This window comes from Berghia stephanieae, chromosome 2, assembly GCF_034508935.2.
Source record: "Berghia stephanieae isolate SIO BIC M18660-M18661 chromosome 2, UCSD_Bste_1.3, whole genome shotgun sequence".
Lineage (NCBI taxonomy): Eukaryota > Metazoa > Mollusca > Gastropoda > Nudibranchia > Aeolidiidae > Berghia > Berghia stephanieae.
The window spans coordinates 113,077,772-113,100,402 of NC_088361.1; the positions used below are offsets into that span (position 1 = coordinate 113,077,772).

Genomic DNA, 22,631 nt, shown 5'->3' on the forward strand with positions numbered 1-22,631 from the left:
GTCTCGCGCTCGGCGCACGGTTGAGTCCTTTGAAAAGGCTCTTTACTCACATTCTCTCAGCTCTAAAATGAGTACATGGCCGTTAACAGCGTGTCTTTGTCCGAAAAATTGTAATATCGCCCAACAGGCGTCATGTCCCGTCCTACATGTTAAATGTTGCTGTTGACCAGGGACCCATTGTGAAGCGCTTTGAGTACATTTAGTGGATATTGCGCTATATAAAGCTCACTTTTTAAAATAAATTAATATCGGAATTTAATTGAAGAAGACCTATCTCTAGATTTTGTCAAAAATGTTTTATTGATAATGTTATACAAAGCGACGTAAAGCATTTGATTAACCAGTCAACTGTCGTACTCTGGAAAAAAAAACGTGTATTTAAAACTTTGGCCAGAAAACTCGTCCGTCACATGTCAATCGATTGAAATGAACCTCATCTTGACAAACACTCTCAAACCTGGGATTTTGTGATAAGTTACACATAGATAATATACATTAGACAGATTATATGTAAAATAATTTTCCACACGATGAAGTTCTCAATAAAATGTATTTACAAGGGTCAAGAAGTTTGCCTTTTTTTCAAATTTTAATAAAACGAAAATGTCTTATTTTGTAACCAGTATTTATTATTGGAAAAAGGAGTAATGAAAATGTTGCTGCTTGAAGCTCGATGGAAAAGGTATAGATAAGTATTGAATTGTAAGCTTCATTTTTTAGACGAACTATAACCACACCATTCACACATATCTCATCCGTCCTTAGTATTTCATTCATCGTGTTTTGTTGATAAAGTGGAAACCCGAAACGTCCGCAGTATCTGTCTTCGTCTATTAAATTGAAGCTTACAATTCATCAATACGTATCGTTTTTTTAATTGGAGCAAGACACATCAGATTCAAAACTAGATAGAAGTGTTTTACCTCAAATCAAAGAATTTCCTATTGATGAGATTGCAAATATGGGTAACTAGTTTGACAGAAGATTTGCTTTTAAAGGACAGCTTACCCAATTCTCAAAGATAATCCTTCGTGGCGTGCTGTGCCCGTCCATACCCTTTGTCCACCCTGGCCAAGGAGAACTCATTTGTCCAAAATCTTATATAAACCAATTCATCTCCCGATTTTATAAGCGCGTTTAAAAATCCTTATCCAGAATTTGCTAGTTATTATAATGACATTCCTATCATCTTTGCTGTAGTTCTCAAGAGATTGAGATATTCGTGTTCATTCTTAAATTAAATATCAAATTTCTTTCAAGATCAATTCATATCTATATTAAATAAGCATAATATATAGATGTAATTTGATTATTCTGTTGATTAGTATTAGTGATTCATTGATCAAAACCTACGTTTTCCATGAAAACTCGGCATTTCTTTTAATAAAAGCAGAGTTGGCCACTGTCCTTTATAATTTTAAAACTGATATGGAGCTGCAATATTTTTCTACAAAATGGCTCGCGTCAAATTAAGTTTCTTTATCACCTTTAAGAAAATAATGACAATTAATTAAAGGTACACAATTACGTTATTTGGCATACACACATACTAGTTAAGTAATAAATCATTGCAATTCCTTTCACTGTATATATTTCAATAGAAATCAGCACTAAGTAAAGTTTTGTCACTAACGTTTAGAAAAGTTTGGACTGCGCTCTTTGATAGAGCAGATTTGAAATAAGCAGTGCAGTCTGTGATTTTTAAGGCGTAATGTTGTTAAAATAATGAAAGGATCTTGTCATCTAAAAGGTCATATTCACAAATATCTCTTCATGACATTTTCAAATGGGCGTTTCTATCACTGAAGCTCGAGAAAAATAACTCCAAGATGAATCAAAACAATTCGAAATGAATAAAGAAATTCAACGTCTCACCAGTGCTGTGTTGCTCCAGATAGCTCAGTTGGTAGAGCACCCGCCTCTCAAGTTAATAAACCGGTATTGATCCGGGGTGTAGTCGATATTTTTATTTTGACCTACTTGTCCATCCACTCAGCAGCGATCGTTTAACTGAGCCTATTAGATATGTTGTGAAGTACTTTGCGATTCGATTGCGTCCTGTCCAAAGGGTAACAAACAATTGTCAAAGTCAGTTTACCGTAAAGGAATCCGTAATTATGTTAGAAATAAAAAGAAGAAGAAATAAAAGGAAAGTAGCATAACTGTGATAAGAAATGCATTAGAGCAGATGACCGCGATTACATGCATTCTAAAACTTTTAGTTATCGTTATATCCTAGATTAAGCAACTACCTAAAAAGTATCACTTTGCATTTGACACTGATGTGGGCTTAGAAGGAATTCCACATCTCACACATAAGTGGACGTTCAATTGAGTTGCTTCATTCGTAATCAGATTTTGGTCATAGTTTGAAATTAAATACAAGCTCAAATAATATTAATTTAACAAGCAGTTGAACCAAAAGGGCGAGATTGATTGACATACAAGATAAAAAACTGGAACTGTTTTAACTTCAACAACAAACAAGTCTGTCGTATCAATGGGTTACGTCAATAATCCTTTGAATATACTTAAATGAAATTAATAACACTTCACATCCTCTTTGTTCGTATTGATGCTATGCGTTTAGGTAAAATACTCACAATATGCGTCATTCGGATATAACGCACCAACACTCAAAACTATGAGTAACTGATTGATGTAATTTATAGAGAACTAATCAACAAAATTTCTACCTAAATACAAGGAAGAGCTGAGTGAAGTCAATTTCGGGTCTTCTATATCAGTATTGAAGTATCTTGTCCAGGGAATGAGTAAAAATAACACTTAAAACACAACCGTTATGTGGCGTATCACAATTGAAATGGCTAGCTAAATGACATTTTATGTGTGTATCGCAATGCAAGACGGAAAGGCTTGTTTGACCATGTAGTCTGTCAACAAAGGAAAAGAACACCATCTATTGTTCGCCCAATCTGCCTTCTCAATTTCAGTCGTGGGTTCTTCTATTTAGTTTGTACACATGCAAATACACTTAAAATATCTCTCTTAGAGAACACACCCTCCTCCCTCATTCATTCTTTCCACTCAAGCCTAGATTGAATTGAATAATAATCTCAAATGAAAGAAATGGTACAGTAGTGAGAACGATTCCTGTATTTATCAAAAAACAAAAATTAAATATTTGACACAGTTTCATATTTAATAGTCAATGAGAATACCTTTCATCTTTGGAAACTAGGTCAAATGAAATGAAATAGGCAAGAACTGTAGATAGATGTCTATTTACAGTGTATCGAAAGGGGAAAAGATAGAAGTCTTCATATTTATCTAGTACTGTTTAAGCTTTCTTTGTGGGGTTTTTAAACTTAGTAGATGAATATTTGAATGATTAAAGGGGGTAGCTGAATTGATATATTATATTATCGGAGAAAAATACGTTTTTGTTTCTTTGATTTATGTCTTTTGTTGGGTTTTTCATTGTTTTGTATTGATTTTGGGTTGGGTTTTTTTTTCTTTTGTTGTTGCATTTGTTTTTAGCAAACTCGAATGGTAGTAAACCGGAAATTTCTGGTATAAAGCTGATTTCAAAAATGCTTCACAATGTAGATTATTGTTCATGTGAAGAAAGATGATACCAGCTGGAACCCCCTCGTAAAAGGTATAGGGTGGGGTGTTCCTATCCGGACATCCTTCCCAATTCTGTAACGTTTAAAAGAGGAGATACATTCTAACTTTAATTTTCCAGATTTAATACAAATGTTAGACATTCACATGTAGATTCGGAAAAATAATGCATGTTCTTTGGATAGCTTTAAAACTTTAATCGGCCGAGAGTTGTATTATCTAAGATTTCAATATGACCAGTAGCGTTTTCTTATGTACTAATCATTGATGATATTATTGGTTATCACTTTGTATTTTTCATACCAAAGGATACAATCATAAATCAAGCCTTTAGCAATGTTATATTATGTCATACGGTGTATTTCCAAAATACGCTTCAACAGTCTTAACGTCACTTCCCTCGTAATGACGCATGGTAACTTAGTAACTGGATCTAAACTATCGGAACGATGGCGGACGCCCTTATGAAATAATTCTCCGACGAACATAAAAGCGTATCCGGGGAAAATAAAACACTATAAATCTGATCACAAGACATATGAAAAGTTCTAGCCAGCATGAAGAATAAAAAGTACCGATATTCTTTGTTTAGAACCACGATTGCCGCCGTTGCTGGGCGGCGTGACATCAGACTATTGAATCCAATTTTCAACACTGAACAATAGGTGAACGCATTATTGGGTGGTGTCGGAAGAATGATGGCTAATAGCATTGAAAACTGGTCAACGTGAGCACCGGTGAGATTGCTGCATGCAAAACTGAATCTTTTCAACAAAAAAGTTTGAGACAAGTTAAAAGTAAAGACGGTGAAGTGCGATCTCTTCGAGATATTTTAATGACATGAACTTACATTATGAATGAATGCATCTCATACACCAGAGACGAAAGTAAGATTCTTTGACCTGGTAACACTCCTCGTCACCGAACATCCAAAACAATAAATTAAAGTTGAACAGTCTTCAAATAAACATTTTATATCGACTCCAGGGTTCTTTAACTGAATAGTACTGTAGATGACAAATTGTATCAAATTGGTGAATTTTTTTCCAACTTTAAGTGGCTGTGACAGATTGAGGATTTTCCCCACTCAATGCACGTCATTGATATTGAATTTTAAATCATTTTAAAATTTGTTTAAAGGTGGGCGGTTTTGCATTTGAAATATTTCACACTTGTTTTGACGTAAATCAACACAGACTTAAAATATAGATAGTACGAAGATGACGTCACTCAGGCCTTTGTTATTGTTTTTGCCATCCGCGTTTGTGAGTTGTTCTCACTAAACTGTATTAACCTGACTATAAAAGTTCATGAGAGTGTGTGTGTTGGTCCGTTATACTTCCGGATGGCAATGTTGTGAACTCCTTGGCCAAGCGCATTCTATCTATAGATAGATGCGAAGCAGAAGCAAGTTCTTTGTAAACATAAAGGAAAACACTGTTTGTAACAAATAGTGCCTAAACGATTACACTCATACTTATATCATCATTTTTTCAAGTAATGAAAGAATCTTTTTAAGAATTCTGATGCTATTTGTGGCCATTTATAAGATATCTAGATCTGATTTCCGAGTTATTGCAATACAAAATGAAAAGCATGTGCTGACTAGAATACAAATAACTTACTTTCAATCTATCATATTATTACGTTCTCATACATATTGTATTATGGTAATCAGCTGTAAATTATACCAGTTGCTCGGTCACACAAAGCAGTTGAATAGACCCTTAGATAACCACGCCTCTTTGGACAATCGTCATAATGTAAACAATGGCAGTGATTGGTAAACATACAAACCACACATGTTTTACTATCAGTAGTATGTGTCTAAGTAAAATACCCACTGTTCTACCGCTCGATCAATAGAACCAACATAGAAAACAACGAGAATATCGTGTGATAACGAGTCAACCATTTGGTGGTATAAAGACAGTAATAATAGTCAGAGAGAGGTCGATTTCATTCACGATATTGTTTATAAAGAACCAACTATATTTGTCCAAGAACGTGTGAAAGTGTGTCACAAATTCCGTGTTTTGATTGGTCAAAAATCTACTGATTAATTCATTATAAAGGAGACAAAAGCACTTTTGGTTTGTTGAAGTAATAATAAGACGTCCAGTGTCTATTTTTTCCAGCATCATATTCCTCTAAGATTTAGTCACACAACCTTATCATCTTACTATAACTGCATGGTTAATTCGAGAACAATTTTACACAATATATTCTTTTCTGAATCTCTATATTTTTACATTTAACAACTATTAGTGTTACTACTACCACCACCACCATCACTTCTACTACTTCTAGTACTAATACTACTACTACTACTACTACTACTACTACTACTACTACTACTACTACTACTACTACTACTACTACTACTACTACTATTGCTGCTACCACCACTACTACTACTACTACTACTACTACTACTACTACTACTACTACTACTACTACTACTACCACTACTACTACTACTTATACTACTGCTGTTATTGCTACTATTACCATACTACTACTACTACTACTACTACTACTACTACTACTACTACTACTACTACTACTACTACTACTACTACTACTACAACTATTACTACTATTACTATTACTTCTACTACTTTCAAGTCGAATAATGTAATGTTTTAATATAGCTTGAGATTGCGTTATTGGTGACAGCGATGTCTGTGAGAGAGGGAGAGAGGGGGGGGGGGGGAGGGAGAGAGAGAGAGAGAGAGAGAGAGAGAGAGAGAGAGAGAGAGGGTGTGTATGTGTGTGTTTGTGTGTTGATAGTTCAAAATTAAAGAATATCAATTATCTAAAAAACAAATACCTACCTCCTTAATATTATAAAATGACAAAACTTTTCTACTAATACACGGATTAAAATATTGCACGCCATGAATTATTCTTCTAAAAAATAATTATAGATCTATAAACCTAGCCTATCCCACGAAAAACAGTTTGGAAATTATTTGAGTTCTGTAAACCAGTTCCGGTGATATCAGTTCTCTTAAGGAGCTCGTTCAAAATGACTTTGCATATATCTATAAACGTCAGGTTTACTTTGAGGAAAAGTAAACACTTCTGATCCATTTCAATCACATTCATTACACATCATGTGTCTAGTTTTTTGTTGTTTTTTTTTTCTTTTTTTTTTTTTTGCATGTCGAATTTTGTAAAATTTTATTTAACTTAATTTAGAGATCATAATATATAGCGCAGTATCCACTTAACGTGCTCAGAGTGCTTTTCAAGGGGTCCCTAGCCAACAGCAACATTTAACAGGTAGGACGATACAGGCTATATTACACATTTTGTTTTTGGACAGAGAAAACACTGTTAATGGCGAGGTACTCATTTTACACCCATGAGTGCGGTGAGATAATGTGAACAAATAGCCTTTTCTAAGGTCTCAGCTTTGCCCGAACCCAGAGCCTTCCGATCCAAAGACTAGTGTCATACCACTAGACCACATAACCGCACAATAAGATAGATAGATGGATAGATAGATAGATATAGATAGATAGAGAGAGAGAGAGAGAGAGAGGAGAGAGAGAGAGAGAGAGAGAGAGAGAGAGAGAGAGAGGGGGGAAGGGGGGAGGGTTGATATTTCAAATTTACCGAATAAATAAAAGATAATTAACTTTTATAAAGGTAGAATTGAATTTTTCACAGTGCTGTTGTTGATTTTTTTCTTTAGAAAGGGAGATGCTCACCTTTCTGTCAGGAGATGATGAATAATAACAATAATAACAAAAATAATACATGACATTTATGACGAATATGGGTTTGGTTTTCTTTTACCACTGAACTACCGGACTCTGGAAAAACTCGTATTTAAAAATTTGTCCAGAAAACTCATTCTTCAAATATCGATCGATTTAAATGACCCTCATCTTGGAAAGAAACACCTCTCAAACCTGGGACTTCGCGAAGTCCCAGGTTTGAGAGGTTTTTTTTCCAAGATGAGGGTCATTTAAATCGATCGATATTTGAAGGATGATTTTTCTGGACAAACTTTTAAATACGAGTTTTTCCAGAGTACAACAGTAAACTGATGAATGTCAATCTAATGATAACGCCTTTAAATTATGTGTGCATTGTAAATCATTGCACCTCATTCGGTTCTTTTAATCAACAATAATCACGGGGACCTGCGACTCTAATTAAATCATTCATAAAGTAAAAATCATTCAAAAAGACAAAATCAGATTAACTCAGTTTTGTTTTTGGTTTGTTTGTTTTTTGTTTTTTGTTTTTATTGGGTTTTTTTTGTTTTGTTTTGTTTTGTTTTCCCCCCAACAATTTCTGGACAATATTATGCAGTACTTCTTTATTACATTTTGTTTCTGACTATATCTGGTCCGTTCCAAGTCCCGTGCGCACGGAATGTGGTGCCATGATATTTTGCATGGGGGATTATAGATATATTTTACGTGACATAATTAATTTTTAATACCGATTGTGATTGACCAACCATTTTTCTTACGATGCGGAATTCCTTTGATCCTTTCATCGTTTGCAATAAAATGTTACTCAAACTTTAAAATGTTTACAGTAATGGTGTGTTGATTCTCTGTACCGTGTAGAGAGTAATCATAACAAAGTTGCATTCATGGCGTTGCCTAGCAAATGATTTAGGGTTGTTTGAAATAATTTAATAATAGCATTTATCTAGTAATTCCCAGCGTTGAAAACAGGATCACGGCGTTTATACTTTATCTCTTCCCTGGTGGACAACGGCCATATTATAATATATTGGACGACACAAGCAGCCCGTTCGGTGCTTATACATTTTTCGGACAAAGACATTGATGTAAAAAAAAACCTAAAAAAACAGGGGGATCCTCCGAAATTCTACCCTCGTTTCCGATAGGACGTTGAGAAATGCCTTTCACAAGGACATAACCCGACCAACTGTTGAGCAAGACAACTCATAAAGGTCGGACAAGACATGTCACAAAAATCCACTGATCTCCCATTGAGTATGCTACCTGTTCGCCATTTTTTAATTATGTTCGCTGGAAACGGGGGGGGGGGGCGCTTTGAATGTATTAGTGTTAAATATCACTGAATATTGACTTATTTAACACCAGATTCCATGTAAGTTTTGTACAGTATAACCTTTCAAAGTAACTGCAGTTTTAAAATACAAGACATGCATTATAAAGAAGACATAAACAAATTATCAATTTGACCTCTCCCCCTCTGAGTTCCTGGTTGTGAGACATATGGCTATTTACAACATGCCATTAAAAAGAATTCTGCGATTCGCCTCTCTGGAGAAATAAATTCTCCTCTTTGTGATGTGCATGTTTAATCCATATTTTTTTTATCAATTTTTAATTAATGTAGAAACCACAACAGGAAGCTACGCCTCTGGTTTTCAACTATTAATTTGTAACAATTGTTTATGTCGAGTGTTTACAAAGTGTACAATTTGCTGCGTCGTTTTGAACCTAGGATGTCAATATTAGTGAGTGATGCACGTGAATCTCGTAAAATGTAAACCCCTGGTTAAGCCTGTGGGCGAGTTTAGTGATCGTTATCACAAAAGAATTCGTCGTGATTATCATAATCATCATCATCATCATCATCATCATCATCATCATCATCATCATCATCATCATCATCATCATCATATTGATAGATTTTTAAAAATGTTTATAGATCTTACTCCTTACGTAAAGTTTGTCAATTCAAAAGAATTATACAGCAGCTTACCTTATGTTTTTATCCGTAACTTTTATGAAAATAGATATTGCTATTATATAATCCATTCTTTATGATTTTGCATTACGTGGTATCCATCTAATGAATTATCAATGACAGTTTAAGAATTCTGAATGAGAGTAACATTTCTTCTCCAACACAATGTTGACAACACGTGTTAAAATGTAAAAACGTTCAAAAACACTTAAAAGTGAGGTAATAGTTCACTAGGCAGGAAATACGACTGACTTTGAACTTAAACAAAATCAAAAGATGCGAAAGATGTGTTGGTGGTAAACCTCAGACTGAAAGAGCACACAAAGCACCCGCCATTACTGTTGAATAGGACCTTTGTTAACCATGTTTAAAGACAATTTACACAATTGTCCAAAACCCAATGTAATCAGCGTCTCGCCGCAGCCTAAAAATCCAATAGAGGGCGGTTGGGTAGGTTAAGGGTCAAATAATCACAGCGTGACGTCACAAATTCTTCTTCGGTGAGTTGATGAGACAAGCGATTAAAGGTACATAATCCTGTGGACTGGCCAAGGCAACTTTATCTCATTCTGAACACGAGTTGCAGACGAAGAAAACCATGAAAATTACCGTTGGTGTGTTTATTATAGAGAATAAATTTTATCATTAACTTCTCAGATAATACTAGATATCTATAATGATTATTTCGGATTGTGTAATGCATATTATAATAAAACTGCACATTCATAAAAAAATGAGATTTGAATGAGGTTTATAGCCAGGCAACGCAATAGAAACGATGTGAGTTAAAAACTTATTCAAAGAACAATTATTAGCCATCCTCGACGACTGGTTGATTTTTGGGATAGTTTTCTTTGTATTTTACTATTTTTTGCCTGGCGCTTAACCGCACATTAAACTTTTCCTATTTTTTTTCTTTTTTACTTTCACAGTTTTGATTAAAGTGTTTCCAAATCTCATACACAAAAAGCTGATCAAAGAAGTGAGTTGCCAAATTGAGCGAACAGTTTTAAAGAATCGATCCAAAAGATAATGTCCGAGTATCGAACGCCCTGGCAAGCGTCACATACTCTGCACCGAAATCCTCTCTATCGCATCATCAAAGTTGGATTATCTGAGATGACGCATGCCCGGTGAATCTTTTCTAAACCAATATAAACCAGCCGTACAGACACACTATTTGGCAACAAGCGCCACAACCCGTTTGAGACAACAAAGACACACCATAATAGGAAGCCGATTGTTTTGAGACGGACAACATTGAACAGATGTCCCTCATTGGCAACTACAATGATAATTCCTGAAATGTCAATACGCTGGATTGCATGGTAAAATCGATTGCTCTTTAAAATCAAGTGAAAGGCAAACTTTAAAGTTAATTTCTGAAAGAGATGAATAAAAAAGAACGTATTTTATTGCTTTCCTTTGTTCTGATTTATTTCTTGATAATACAATTTAAGATGAAGTGGGGGGGGGGGGGGGGGGGAGTAATCGTTAAACTGCATAGAGGAACATTTCTGAATTGAGAAAGGAGTGGCTTGTTTTGTTTGAGAAAAAAAAAGTCAATTCCTCCTTTAGGCAGAAATGATTTGAAAATCATTTTTTGCAAGCTGTTGACTATTCGACTGACCTCATTAAAGTAATTAGCAAAATTCAATAGCGCATTGCACGATATTAGCCCAAAGACATTCTCTGATCAATACTTAACTAACTATATATCATGGTTGATTTGAGTTGCTATTCCAGTAGTCATACTTTGCATGGATTTCTAACTAAATTTTCAACTTAGGCGTAACCGGTCAAAATGTTTAGGGACCTTGATGTCCAGGCCTAAAGAGCCCAATGGATTATAGGATGGAAGAAGATATTCCGACGGAAGCCCTTGCGTCGAGGTCAAGTGGGAAAAAGAATCAAACAAATCACATCGGTCTCAAATATGTCTAAATTTTGGATCTAGGAACGGCCTCGGGCTATATAAATAAATATGCACATGGCTATACATATTTATATAGAGCAGTTGAATAATGTAACTACTGTTTAGACGCTTCAGATGCTTCATTTTTTCAATAAAAAGTAGTGGTAGTAGTAGTAGTAGTAGTAGTAGTAGTAGTAGTAGTAGTAGTAGTAGTAGTAGTAGTAGTAGTAGTAGTAGTTGCTGTTGTTGTTAGTGTAGATGAAAGTAGTAGAAGTAGTGATAGTAGTAGTAATTGTAGTAGTAGTAGTAGTAGTAGTAGTAGTAGTAGTAGTAGTAGTAGTAGTAGCAGTAGTAGTAGTAGTAGTAGTAGTAGTAGTAGTAGTAGTAGTAGTAGCAGTAGTAGTAGTAGTAGTAGTAGTAGTAGTAGTAGTAGTAGTAGTAGTAGTAGTAGTTGTTGTTATTGTTGTAGTATTAGTAGTAGTAGTAGTAGTTGTTGTTGTTGTTGTCTTAGTAGTAGTAGTAGTAGTAGTAGTAGTAGTAGTAGTAGTAGTAGTAGTAGTAGTAGTAGTAGTAGTCGTGGTAGTATTTGTTGTTGTTGTTGTAGTTGTCAATGTTATTGTTGTAACTGTGGTTTCAGTCGTGGTAGTGGTAGTAATAACGAGATATATTATTGTAATTTATAAGAAATTCAATTTTATCTCGAGTAGTGTCATCAATTTGTCGAATATAAATCATAAAGAAGCCATACCATGTCACTCTGATAATGCTTGTTCTCGACATCATCATTAAAAATAGATGGTTTTTCAACGGGAATGAATCTCAGAAGATGGAGTGATAAATGATAAAGCGTAAAAATAACAATCAGCAAGGATGGAATAGATCATTGTCCGGACTTGAACACTTAATGCTGGACACAGATTAGCGTCAATATTTGGATGAACGAGCTCATCTCAACACGAAACAAACATCGACGGAGTTCAAAGAAATGCATTTAACTGTCGTACTCTAGAAAAACGTGTATTTGAAAATTTGACCAAAAAAAACCAAACTCGTCCTTCAAATATCGATCGATTAAAACGACCCTCATTTTGGAGAAAAAAACTATCAAACCTGGGACTTCGCAACGAGTTATTTGGCCAAATTTTCAAATACAAGTTTTTCTAGAGTACCGCAGTCAACGTGTTAACCTTATGAGATGATCTGAAATCTAAATAAGAAAAAGAGCGAGAGAAAAAAGTCTATCGTTTTCTCTACAGACAATGGAATTATTTCACTTGTAAAGAAGTGGATTAGATCTTAAAAGCAGGTAGCCCCTATGTGCAGCCGTGACATGGCGATGGCCGATATGTAAATTGTCTTTCCTTGAAACATTGTCAAGTGATATTAAGTCTGGTCATAGACTGGACCGGTGACAATGACTGCAAATCTCAGTACCCCAATTAAATATTTTCTGGCGCTGAAACGACTTAAAAGTATCGCAATCACCGTAAATGTTATAGAAATTGGCAAAAAAAAGATGAGTACCTTGCTATGGAATGAGTGAAGTTGGCGTTATTCTGTTCTTTGTTCTTGTTTTTAACCACAAGTTAGATGATTAGTTTTGATTAAATTCTTTCCTGAAATATTAAGGGTATATACACGTTTGTTTCGTGGTATAATTGATCTGGCCGACACAACCGGTGAGTACTTTAATTAAACGCATGCCATCAATGTGATGGATATTGATCAACCGGCCAGATTTGTCATACAAACATTCAAAAGTAAGTGAAACCTTAAATGTTCATAATCTGACAGAGAGAATTTAGTGGCAACTAATCCCCCAACTGGCTGTCTAAAATCCATGACAAAGAACGACTGCGAACACAAAAAGGGAACCTGATAAGCGATTTGAAAAAAAGTTAAATAACATGGGAATTTGATTCCGTTGGCCTGCAAAAGGGAGTAGGGGAGTGGGTCGATGATCAAATCTTTGCGGATCTGAATGTAGCCTTTGTAAACTCATAGCCTGGCACTGACCAAAAGATTACGCCAAAAGACAAGACCAGATCACCAAAAGAAAGCAAATCGTGAGTTTTATTCAATAGTAAAATTAATGGGATCATTTGTTTCCCTGAGCAGGACATACAAGGCGTTGAAAAAAAAAACAAAAATGACGTCAACATAATATAAGTCCTAGTCCTTCCCTAGTGTCAGGCTATAAGTTAACAAAGGCTCCGAGCCGAGTAAAGCTTGATGAAATCAGAGAAATGCCCGAGACTGAAATACAGAGACAGGCCACAAAAGGGTTCCAATAGCAGACGATGCGTACCTACTCAGGCCATGTCAAGTCGGTAAACATCCTCTCGCTCATGCGTTTATTTATAATAATATATAATAGCAATTTACGCTCTGTGCAAAAATAGCTAGACCAATGACATTATTATTATAATTGTCATCATCATCATGACGTATCGATATTATTATTATTATTATTATTATTATTATTATTATTATTATTATTATTATTATTATTATTATTATTATTATTATTATTATTATTATTATTATCATTATTATTATTATTATTATTATTATTATTATTATTATTATTATTATTATTATTATTATTATTATTATTATTATTATTATTATTATTATTATTATTAAATTTGAATTGATAATTATTATGATCTTCTAATATTATATTTCCTTTTTCTTTTTCTAAATGAATGTCATACGAATCATTTACCTGTACTAATTAAAATAGAATTTGTCATAATATACAAACTTTTTATTTAACGCATATAAGTTGATATCTTCAACATAGTTCAAGAGTTTTTAATATTACGAATGATAATTGGGCTTTGCCTGTTCTAGGATAGTTTTAATACCATAATATAAAAATTATCTCGTAAAATGACAAGCCAGTCAGAAGTTTATCATCTTCTCTGTAGTTCAAGCTATTATGATTAATAATAGCCTTCAACAGTCATGACGCATGGTAATTTAGTAACTGGCTCTAAATTATCGGAACAATGGTGGACGACCTTATGAAATATTTCTCCGACGAGCATAAAAGTGTATCCAGAGGAGAAAAACATTATAAATATGATCTTGTTTTGACTTTTATACACTCTGATCATATCACATATGAAAAGTTCTAGCCAGCATGAAGCATAAAAAGTACCGATTTTCTTTGTTTAGAACCACGCTGCTCGCCGCTGCTGGGCAACGTGACATCAGACTATTGAATCCAATTGGAATATTGGCTCATTGTATGGGAAGGACAGGAAAAGTAGCAGCTGGGAGCAAGACCTTGACAGGACCGGTAACAAAATGGCATGTAAATACAAATCTAAAATTATGACATTTTAAAAAGTCGTTTGGCATTACAAAATCAATTTGACAAATTTCAACTTGTGGCATTTTCCCTCAACACATATATTCAAGTGTTTAAATAGACAAACTTCACTGTAATTTCATCCGTTAACCAACATGCCAGGAAACAGTAATTAAGTCATTTATTCAAGGTAGATGAACGTGGAAATAATAATATAGTTATTTCTTCTAATAACATACAAGCAGCGGTGTCATTGGAGGTGAGGCTGAAAGGCTAAAGCCACATGTCAAATTAAATTAAATAAATACACATAAAAGTACATGAGTATTTTTCTATATAATCTGGGGAAAATGGCTGTCAGTGTGGTTTCCCCATAGATGCAACCTTTTTATTTTTTGACAGTGAAAAGCCTTTAATCAAAAGGCGTACTCTGGAAAGACGGCGTCTTTAAAACTTGATCAGAAAACCCACCCTTCAAACAATCGATCGATTTAAGGGGCGGTTTGGGTCTTTTCAAAAAAAATTTTAATTAGCAATATTGGGCGGTTTTAATCATTTTGTATCGTCATTATAGGTTAAAAAACAACATTTATGGTGAAAAATTTTAATTATCTGTGTTGATGCCCATTTTGCGGCCGAATTTGGGAGTCTGACATCAAAAAATATAACAATCTTGTGGCAAACGTTCCACAAAAACTAATGAAGGAATGACCTCCATATTCTTCCCTCGTGTCAACATTGTACCATAGTGTGTCACCATAGAGAGATTTTACGGCTTTAGCTTATGGAATTTTTATTAGAACATTACAAATTTGAGAATCAAAATGTTATGACAAAATTGATGTTGAAAATTCAGAATTAGGATTATAATTCAAAATTCACACATCTTATCAAAAAAATCTCTCTATGGTGACACAATACATTATCTCTGTGATAACTGTGTAAATTTTCAGACAATTTCATTGAATAGATTCAGAGAAACGTTTGACACAGTATCCCATACCCTTAGAAATATGACATTTTGAGAAAATAGCAAAATAACTTCCCGTTTTCCACACTTTCTCACTATCTGTACCATTTTCGACTGTGTTTTTTGTGCCTTTATAGTCTACTTTACGAATTTGGACTTCAATTATATTATTTCTCGGATAATAAAAAATAATTTTCCACCAAAATCTCAAAATCAATTTTTCGAAGGATTTTCCTAATAATTAGACCCAAACCTCCCCTTAAATGACCTTCACTTTAACAAAAACTCTCAAACCTGGGACTTCGTGAACATCAATTCGTAAAAATCTAGGGTTATATTATACTTCTACATGAGCTATCCCCACGGACAATGTTCAGATTTTTTAAAGGAGCAAAAAAAAAAGTCATTTCGTGCTTAGTCAATGACATCTGGTCCAATACGTACTAGAACAGCGTAAATGTAATATAGACATTGGTCATGAAATAATATATTGATCTTAGATGACCTGTTAAACAAAACTAGACAATCAATGACGATGGTTATATACAAATCAGATTTTCACACATAACGTCAGTGTTTATATATATATATATATATATATATATATATATATATATATATATATATATATATATACATGTCTTTTATAGCAGATAGCGAGGTTCTCTTTGATTCAAATGTTTTGAGTGTTAAAGGAGATATCTATAGTCAGATGAATGAAAAGGAGATACGATTCTTGATAATCAAAGTAAAATTATGCATGATGTTTAAATGACAATCGGAAATGCAAATTACAATGGGTCAATTATAGCAGTTTGTAGAATTGAGCTCTACACAGTCCATCATATTATTTCAATGACAAACACGTACACACCCACTCTCTGTCTCTCTCTCTCTCTCTCTCTCTCTCTCTCTCTATATATATATATATATATATATATATATATATGTGTGTGTGTGTGTGTGTGTGTGTGTGTATGCTTGTGTTTGTTTTGTCTTTTATTCTTCTACTCTCCTCTTTCCTTCGGTAGGCTAAATTTGAATTGTCTGGTTGGCGCCATTCAGTCGTCATCGTTAAACCGCAAATACTTGTTACTTCATAACCTTATTCAACAATATTCTATTTCTGATGTGTATTACAAACTAATTAAGCATTGATCAAAACCTATGATAATTTACGCCAAAGTTTATGCACATAAGGTCACAGGTCACTTAGGGGTGTAATGATCCAAATACATGATCTCCCCTTTTCCATTTAAGTTTTGCTCAAGGTCACCCTTTACACATTCACTATTAACTCCCGGTCATATTTACAATTACCCGGGGATAAATTTACCCTGGAGGCGAGTATATTTGTATAGTGTATTGTGGATTAAAATTGAAGACGTTTGCACCTAAAGACAAAATTGATTGTAAAGTAATGCACGAATTTTGAGGTGGTTTCATGAAACATCACGAAGACATAATGAGGAAAAGGGTTAGAAAAAATCTATGCGCTTTCATTGACAGTACTGCTTCGTTTTCGCCTTGTCCGTTTCTATAATAAAATAATATTATGTTTATCAGCTTTTACTTCGAGTCAGAGATGAGGATGTCAGTTTACTTACTGTATGTAATTATGTTAGAAAGAAGTAATAGTCCTTCAGAACCATATAGACCCATAGAGGCGGAGTTTATCCCTGTTTCTATAGCGTGAACCCGAAAATAGCAACTGCTCGTTATCACTTGTCTGTCGCAAAATACTTGCCCCCAGCTCTGACAGAACCAGCTACCTAACCACTGCTGGATGGGCACTGTAACCGGGATTGATTTTGGTCCCTTTGTGTGTGAAGCGAGTGCTCTACCTACTGAGCTATCATGGTCCCAGTTAGATAGAGGGGAAGGAGTTAACTGCCGCACTCCGAATTTTTTAAAAACGCGTTTTTAAAATTTTGGTCCTTGAAGTCCCAGGTTCGGGAGTTTTTGACAAGATCAGGGCCATTTTAATTGATCGAGATTTGAAGGATCAATTTTCTGATCAAAATTTTAGAACCGTGTATTCGAGAGTTCAGGAGAACTGGGACTGGTTCAACTAGTCAGGGTGGAGTCAAGGAAAATGATTTCAAAGACCATCTGTAATGTTTGCTTTTGACATACCTTCAAGGAAATGTAAAATTCATCTTTTACCTTATAACACTTAAGTACGTCTCTCATAAAAGAGTGACGCATACAGCTTAGTATTTTGTTGTAGACCGTCTATATATATAAAAAAAAGATGGTACTTGATTGAGGTAAAATCATAAGAGAAATATAATATTTTCGTTAGTTTTCGAAACCTCATTGAGATGAAAAAAATACGTAGGTGCAATACAAATTTCCGTTATGAAAATGACCGTAAAACAGTTTATGTGATATGATCAACGTCCATGTATTTGCAGATCTGATAGCCGAACGTAATTATAGGTTTGCTTTAACAGTGTTCTAATGGACAATAGTATGCGTTGATTTGAGAGTATTTCTAATACAACAAATGGGCCCATAATGATTTGGGTTCTCACATTGGCAAATAAGTGCACGTCAGATATAACCATATATTTATTTTACAAAGAGATGTTCAAAAAACGACTGAAAATCACAACTAGCTCTTTAAATTATGATGTGTGGTGCAAATGTTATGACAATTTAATGAAGCGTTTCTTTTCTGTCCTATGGACCATGCCAGTGGCTTGAATTTTACTGATGTATAAGTTGTCAGATTGTTTCATTAATGTAAGCTGTTTTTCATTTCTGGTCATAAAACCCTAGCCAAGTAGTTGGTAAAATTCCATGTAAGGATGGTGATATCAGGATTCTTAATCCTAATTTCATAGGTTTCAAAAATCAAATTATTGCATGTATTTAGACTTTTTTTAAAAATAAGTCTTTTTCTTCTTGGCTTTACTAAAAAGTATCAATCAAAAACACGGCTCAAATTTATATCTTCGGGTTGACACCTTCTTTGATGGCCGCGCTCTTATATGTATAATGTATGTATTATTACGCCCAACAACGCCAAGTGTTTTAAAATATATAATGCTCTATGCATTTAATATTATATTTATTTAGACCTGTATAGTGACTTACCTTTGGATCGAGCGTTTCCAGAGCGTGCCTCAGCTGCTCATTGTAGATGGTGTTACTCTTTGTCTCCTCGTCAAACTTTTTAGATTTCATCTCTGCCCTGGACGTGGTAATCTTTAAATCAACGGGTTCACTCGACATCGGGCTTTCGGTACCGGAGGATGTTGACGCTTTCGGCGACGATTTGTTTTCGGTCTTCTTGTACTCCGGTATTTGATGTTGTTTCTTCCCCATGGTGGAGTGGCCAATTGGATCTGATACGAAGAAACCGTCTTTGTCAAACTCGTTTTTACTCCTTTGTCGAACCAGGTATCCTCTGACGAGAGCTTGCGTGCGGATTACCTTACGTTCCACATCTTTACGGATTTGTTTAAGTCTAGCAGCATCAGCGTAACTTAAGAAAATCTGTCATAAGAGAGAAAACGGTATGTAAATAGGTCAAGGTCAAATCTCAAAATTATTTTTCAAGTTAGTGGATACCGACAACTGAGATAATATTGACATAACAACTTATGTATGTTATATACTTTACCTTGTTCACCGACTTGTAAAATGAAAGTAAAGCCCTTGTTAAGTTAATTTAAGCCATAGACGACTAGAGTTTAATTTATTTTAAGTTAATTATAATTTAAGGAAAAATAATCTAATTCAAATAACTGTGGCAATTTGGAATAATCTAAAGTTTGAGACAAAAACATTTAATTCAAAAGAATAATTTAAAGAATCCCACTGATAAAGAGCTTACCAACATAATATTTGATTTGGACGAATTATGTAAAATGACATTAGATATTACTGTGTTTTGTATATATCAATTATTTGAAACTCTCAAATGTACAAGTTGGACATTCCAAATGATTGTAGACAGAGTTAATTATACTACGAATATTGAATATGACACTTATTTATGTATTTGATATTTAATTCTCAATATTATCATTTAATTTATATTGAATGCTATTTATATAAAAGTGATAAATTGTATCTATGCATAAAAGTTACACAGAGCATTTAAAGGTTTTTAGAACCTTTTAGCTCTTAAACGATACGATACGATAATATATCACAAGATTTTATTGCAGTAAAAGAATCTCGATGTTTCATTTCAGATATAAGACGAGAAACAGTTCATGAGTTTGATGAAACTATTATCTACTTGCACACAGGACTTTTGTTTTTTTGATCTATGGCTCAGTATTTTGTCGAGGAAACTTTTATGTGGCAATTTTGAGTTCACACATTACCATGCAACAATGTTTATATTATCAGTTAAATTGTGCATGCTTTTTATCATCTTAATAAATTCTATTATCAAATCCCCAATGGGAGAATTGTCTTAAGGGTCTTTTCCGGGGAGCGACAGGAAAACCAAGGAGTTAGTCGGAGAGTCAAAGACCCTTATGCTGTGCACGCCGGCCCCCATTTTAAATCAAAGTCTTCAATTCCGTTTTACGTAATTTTGTTTTCATCAATACCAGTGAGCAGACAGATGTAAGATAAATCGAATGTTCAAAAACAACCATCTTTTATTGAGAAAATTTCTAGACCAGATGACAAGGTAAAAAAATAGATATGGCGATAGAAGAGATGAATATTTGAAATGCTACAAGTTTTGAAATGCAACATATTTCACCCCATGATTTTTCAAGCGACTAATTTATTTATTTATTTATTTATTTATTTATTTATTTATTTATTTATTTATTTATTTACGTATTTTGTAAATGATCCTTTAAAACAAGGGGACGAGTGATGCCCCGTGAATAAAAAAACACTTCTGTCAAATTTATTTATTTCATTGTCTTTATGTTATTTTATATGATAACCCACAACATAAAAACTTGAGAATTTATAAAGAGCAATATCCACTAAGCTTACGGTAATCAAAGCGCTATGCACGGGGTCCCTAGCCAACAGCAATGTTTAACATAAAGGACGATACATGATGCATGTTAGGCGATATTATAAATTCTTTTTTTTTACAGAGACAACGCTATTTACAGCTGGGTGCTCATTTTAAAACCCGAGTACGCCAAGAGAATGCGAGTACAGACCACATAACAACACGTACATCATACGAGCTATATTAACAACATGTCTTCTCGAGAGAAAGTATATCAATTTTTCAGTTGTAAATTATATTTCCTATAAATCTGATAACTCAAACGCCCGGTTCTCCTTTTAAAATTCAAACCATGATAGGACTTGTAATAAAGTAATATACAACATAACATAACATAACATAACATAACATAAGGGTTGCTTTGTTCAAAGGCCTTTAACTCTTTCCTTACCAAACATTTTCAGGATGCTAATGCTATTCAACACAAAAATTGATTTCTTTACACTTTAACTCATAAGCAAGAAGAACATACTATACTTAATTTTGTTCAGAAAAAGCAAGTTTTATAAAACAGCATCAAGTTCTTATAGCTATAACAAAAATATGTCTCCAAATTTTGTGATTTACAAAATAAATCTGCTAAAGAAAAATGTTCATTGAATCGTGACGAATGTGACGATTTTCCTGTAGTTGGTAAGGAGGGGGTTAAATGCCCTCTGAAAAAAAAAGGTTTGGGTAAAATATTGCCAGATATGATCATAAGATATGATAAGATCGTCAGTTATAGTATAACCAATCAAAAATATAGAAATTATAAACGTATTCATCGAATTCATATTTTAAGTTATTTAGCTTCCTGTCAATTGCATATTTGAAATGATTTATACTTTTGGAGTCTTTGGTTATAAACTTCAAACTGTCTATGTATTAACTGTCCTTACATTAAACATTTCAGAATAATTGTAGAAGAATGTGTTATAAAAATTTGTATTTGTCTCCGCAGCTAAATTTTACATGGAAGTACTTTAAAAGTGCATTGTGGTCAACTTCATCAAAACTATGGACAATTTTGTATTACTATAATAGAATAAAATGGTATAATTGTATAAAATAAGTTTATTGTAATATTTGCGATGTGTGATGTGAATCTATCTAAATAAAAGTCACACAAACTTGTGCATAATCGAATGATAATAATATATCTCCTGATTAGCAATGCTATGATATCACGCATAAACCACAACTGATAACAATGATAACATTATAAATTATCAAGAAAACAAATAAAAATGTACTGTTATTGCTGCTAGACAATCCGAGAAGGAAAGGACGAAATAAACAACGACATAGACGCTTTATATGCCACAAACAAACTTCCCCTTTCTATGTTTACTTTTGCCTCTCTTTTCTGTCATTTTAGCACAAAAGATTTACATCAGTAATCCATATTTATAGCTGAAATGTAAATTTTAAACATAGGAGGAGAGGGGAAACTTCTAGGACCAAGTACATAAAACAAATATCCTTCTTAATATGCAGTCATGCTGCAGAAAATATATAACGCTGGCTCCCTGTATAAACATGACATTTGATCATGTTGCATCGCTGGACATATTTTTTGTCATCTTAGACATTTTGTCGACATTATAATTTTAACGTAAGCGACGAGAGTTACAGACAGCATATTTTCTAAACAGAATGTCTAAAATTGCGAAACCATGACAGACAATTCTTTTCCTTTCATATCTGTATCCTTGAGTTGATCTTTTTCCTCTTTTTGAAAAATGGTTACAACTTTTTGTCAAATTTCCGCCAGACAGAATAGGACTAAAATATTGTCGATAAGATTTTGCTTAACATCATCATCATTATGATGATCATCATCATCAATAATGATAATAAAGATGATGATAATAATAATGATAATAATAATTATTATCCGTATTATTATTATCATCATCATCATCATCACCATCATCATCGTCATTATTATTATTATTATTATTATTATTATTATTATTATTATTATTATTATTATTATTATTATTATTATCATTATTATTATTGTTATTATTATTATTATCATTATTATTGTTATATCACCTTATTGTCCGTGATTTCATATTCAATGAGATCAGCCTTCCGTGCTATTAACTGGCAGTGCTCTTTGGTCGCCTCGATCTCA

At 33.7% G+C, this 22,631-nt stretch overlaps 1 protein-coding gene across 3 annotated transcripts in view; it reads right to left on the reverse strand.

Annotated features, from left to right (window-relative positions):
• Positions 1–22,631, reverse strand: part of LOC144966281 (chitin synthase chs-2-like) — a 78,710-nt gene that overhangs the window by 45,366 nt on the left and 10,713 nt on the right. The window contains exons 3-4 of one of the 3 annotated variants that reach the window (XM_078902495.1): positions 22,550–22,631; positions 18,607–19,008 (exon numbers count right to left, since the gene is read on the reverse strand). The exon at positions 22,550–22,631 is cut by the window's right edge and continues 30 nt beyond it. In XM_078902495.1, coding sequence (XP_078758621.1) covers positions 18,607–19,008; positions 22,550–22,631 — 484 coding nt within the window. Of the gene's footprint in view, positions 1–1,008; positions 1,487–18,606; positions 19,009–21,741; positions 21,857–22,549 lie in introns of those variants that run through there. The other 2 variants (XM_078902496.1, XM_078902497.1) reach the window with 2 other exon arrangements.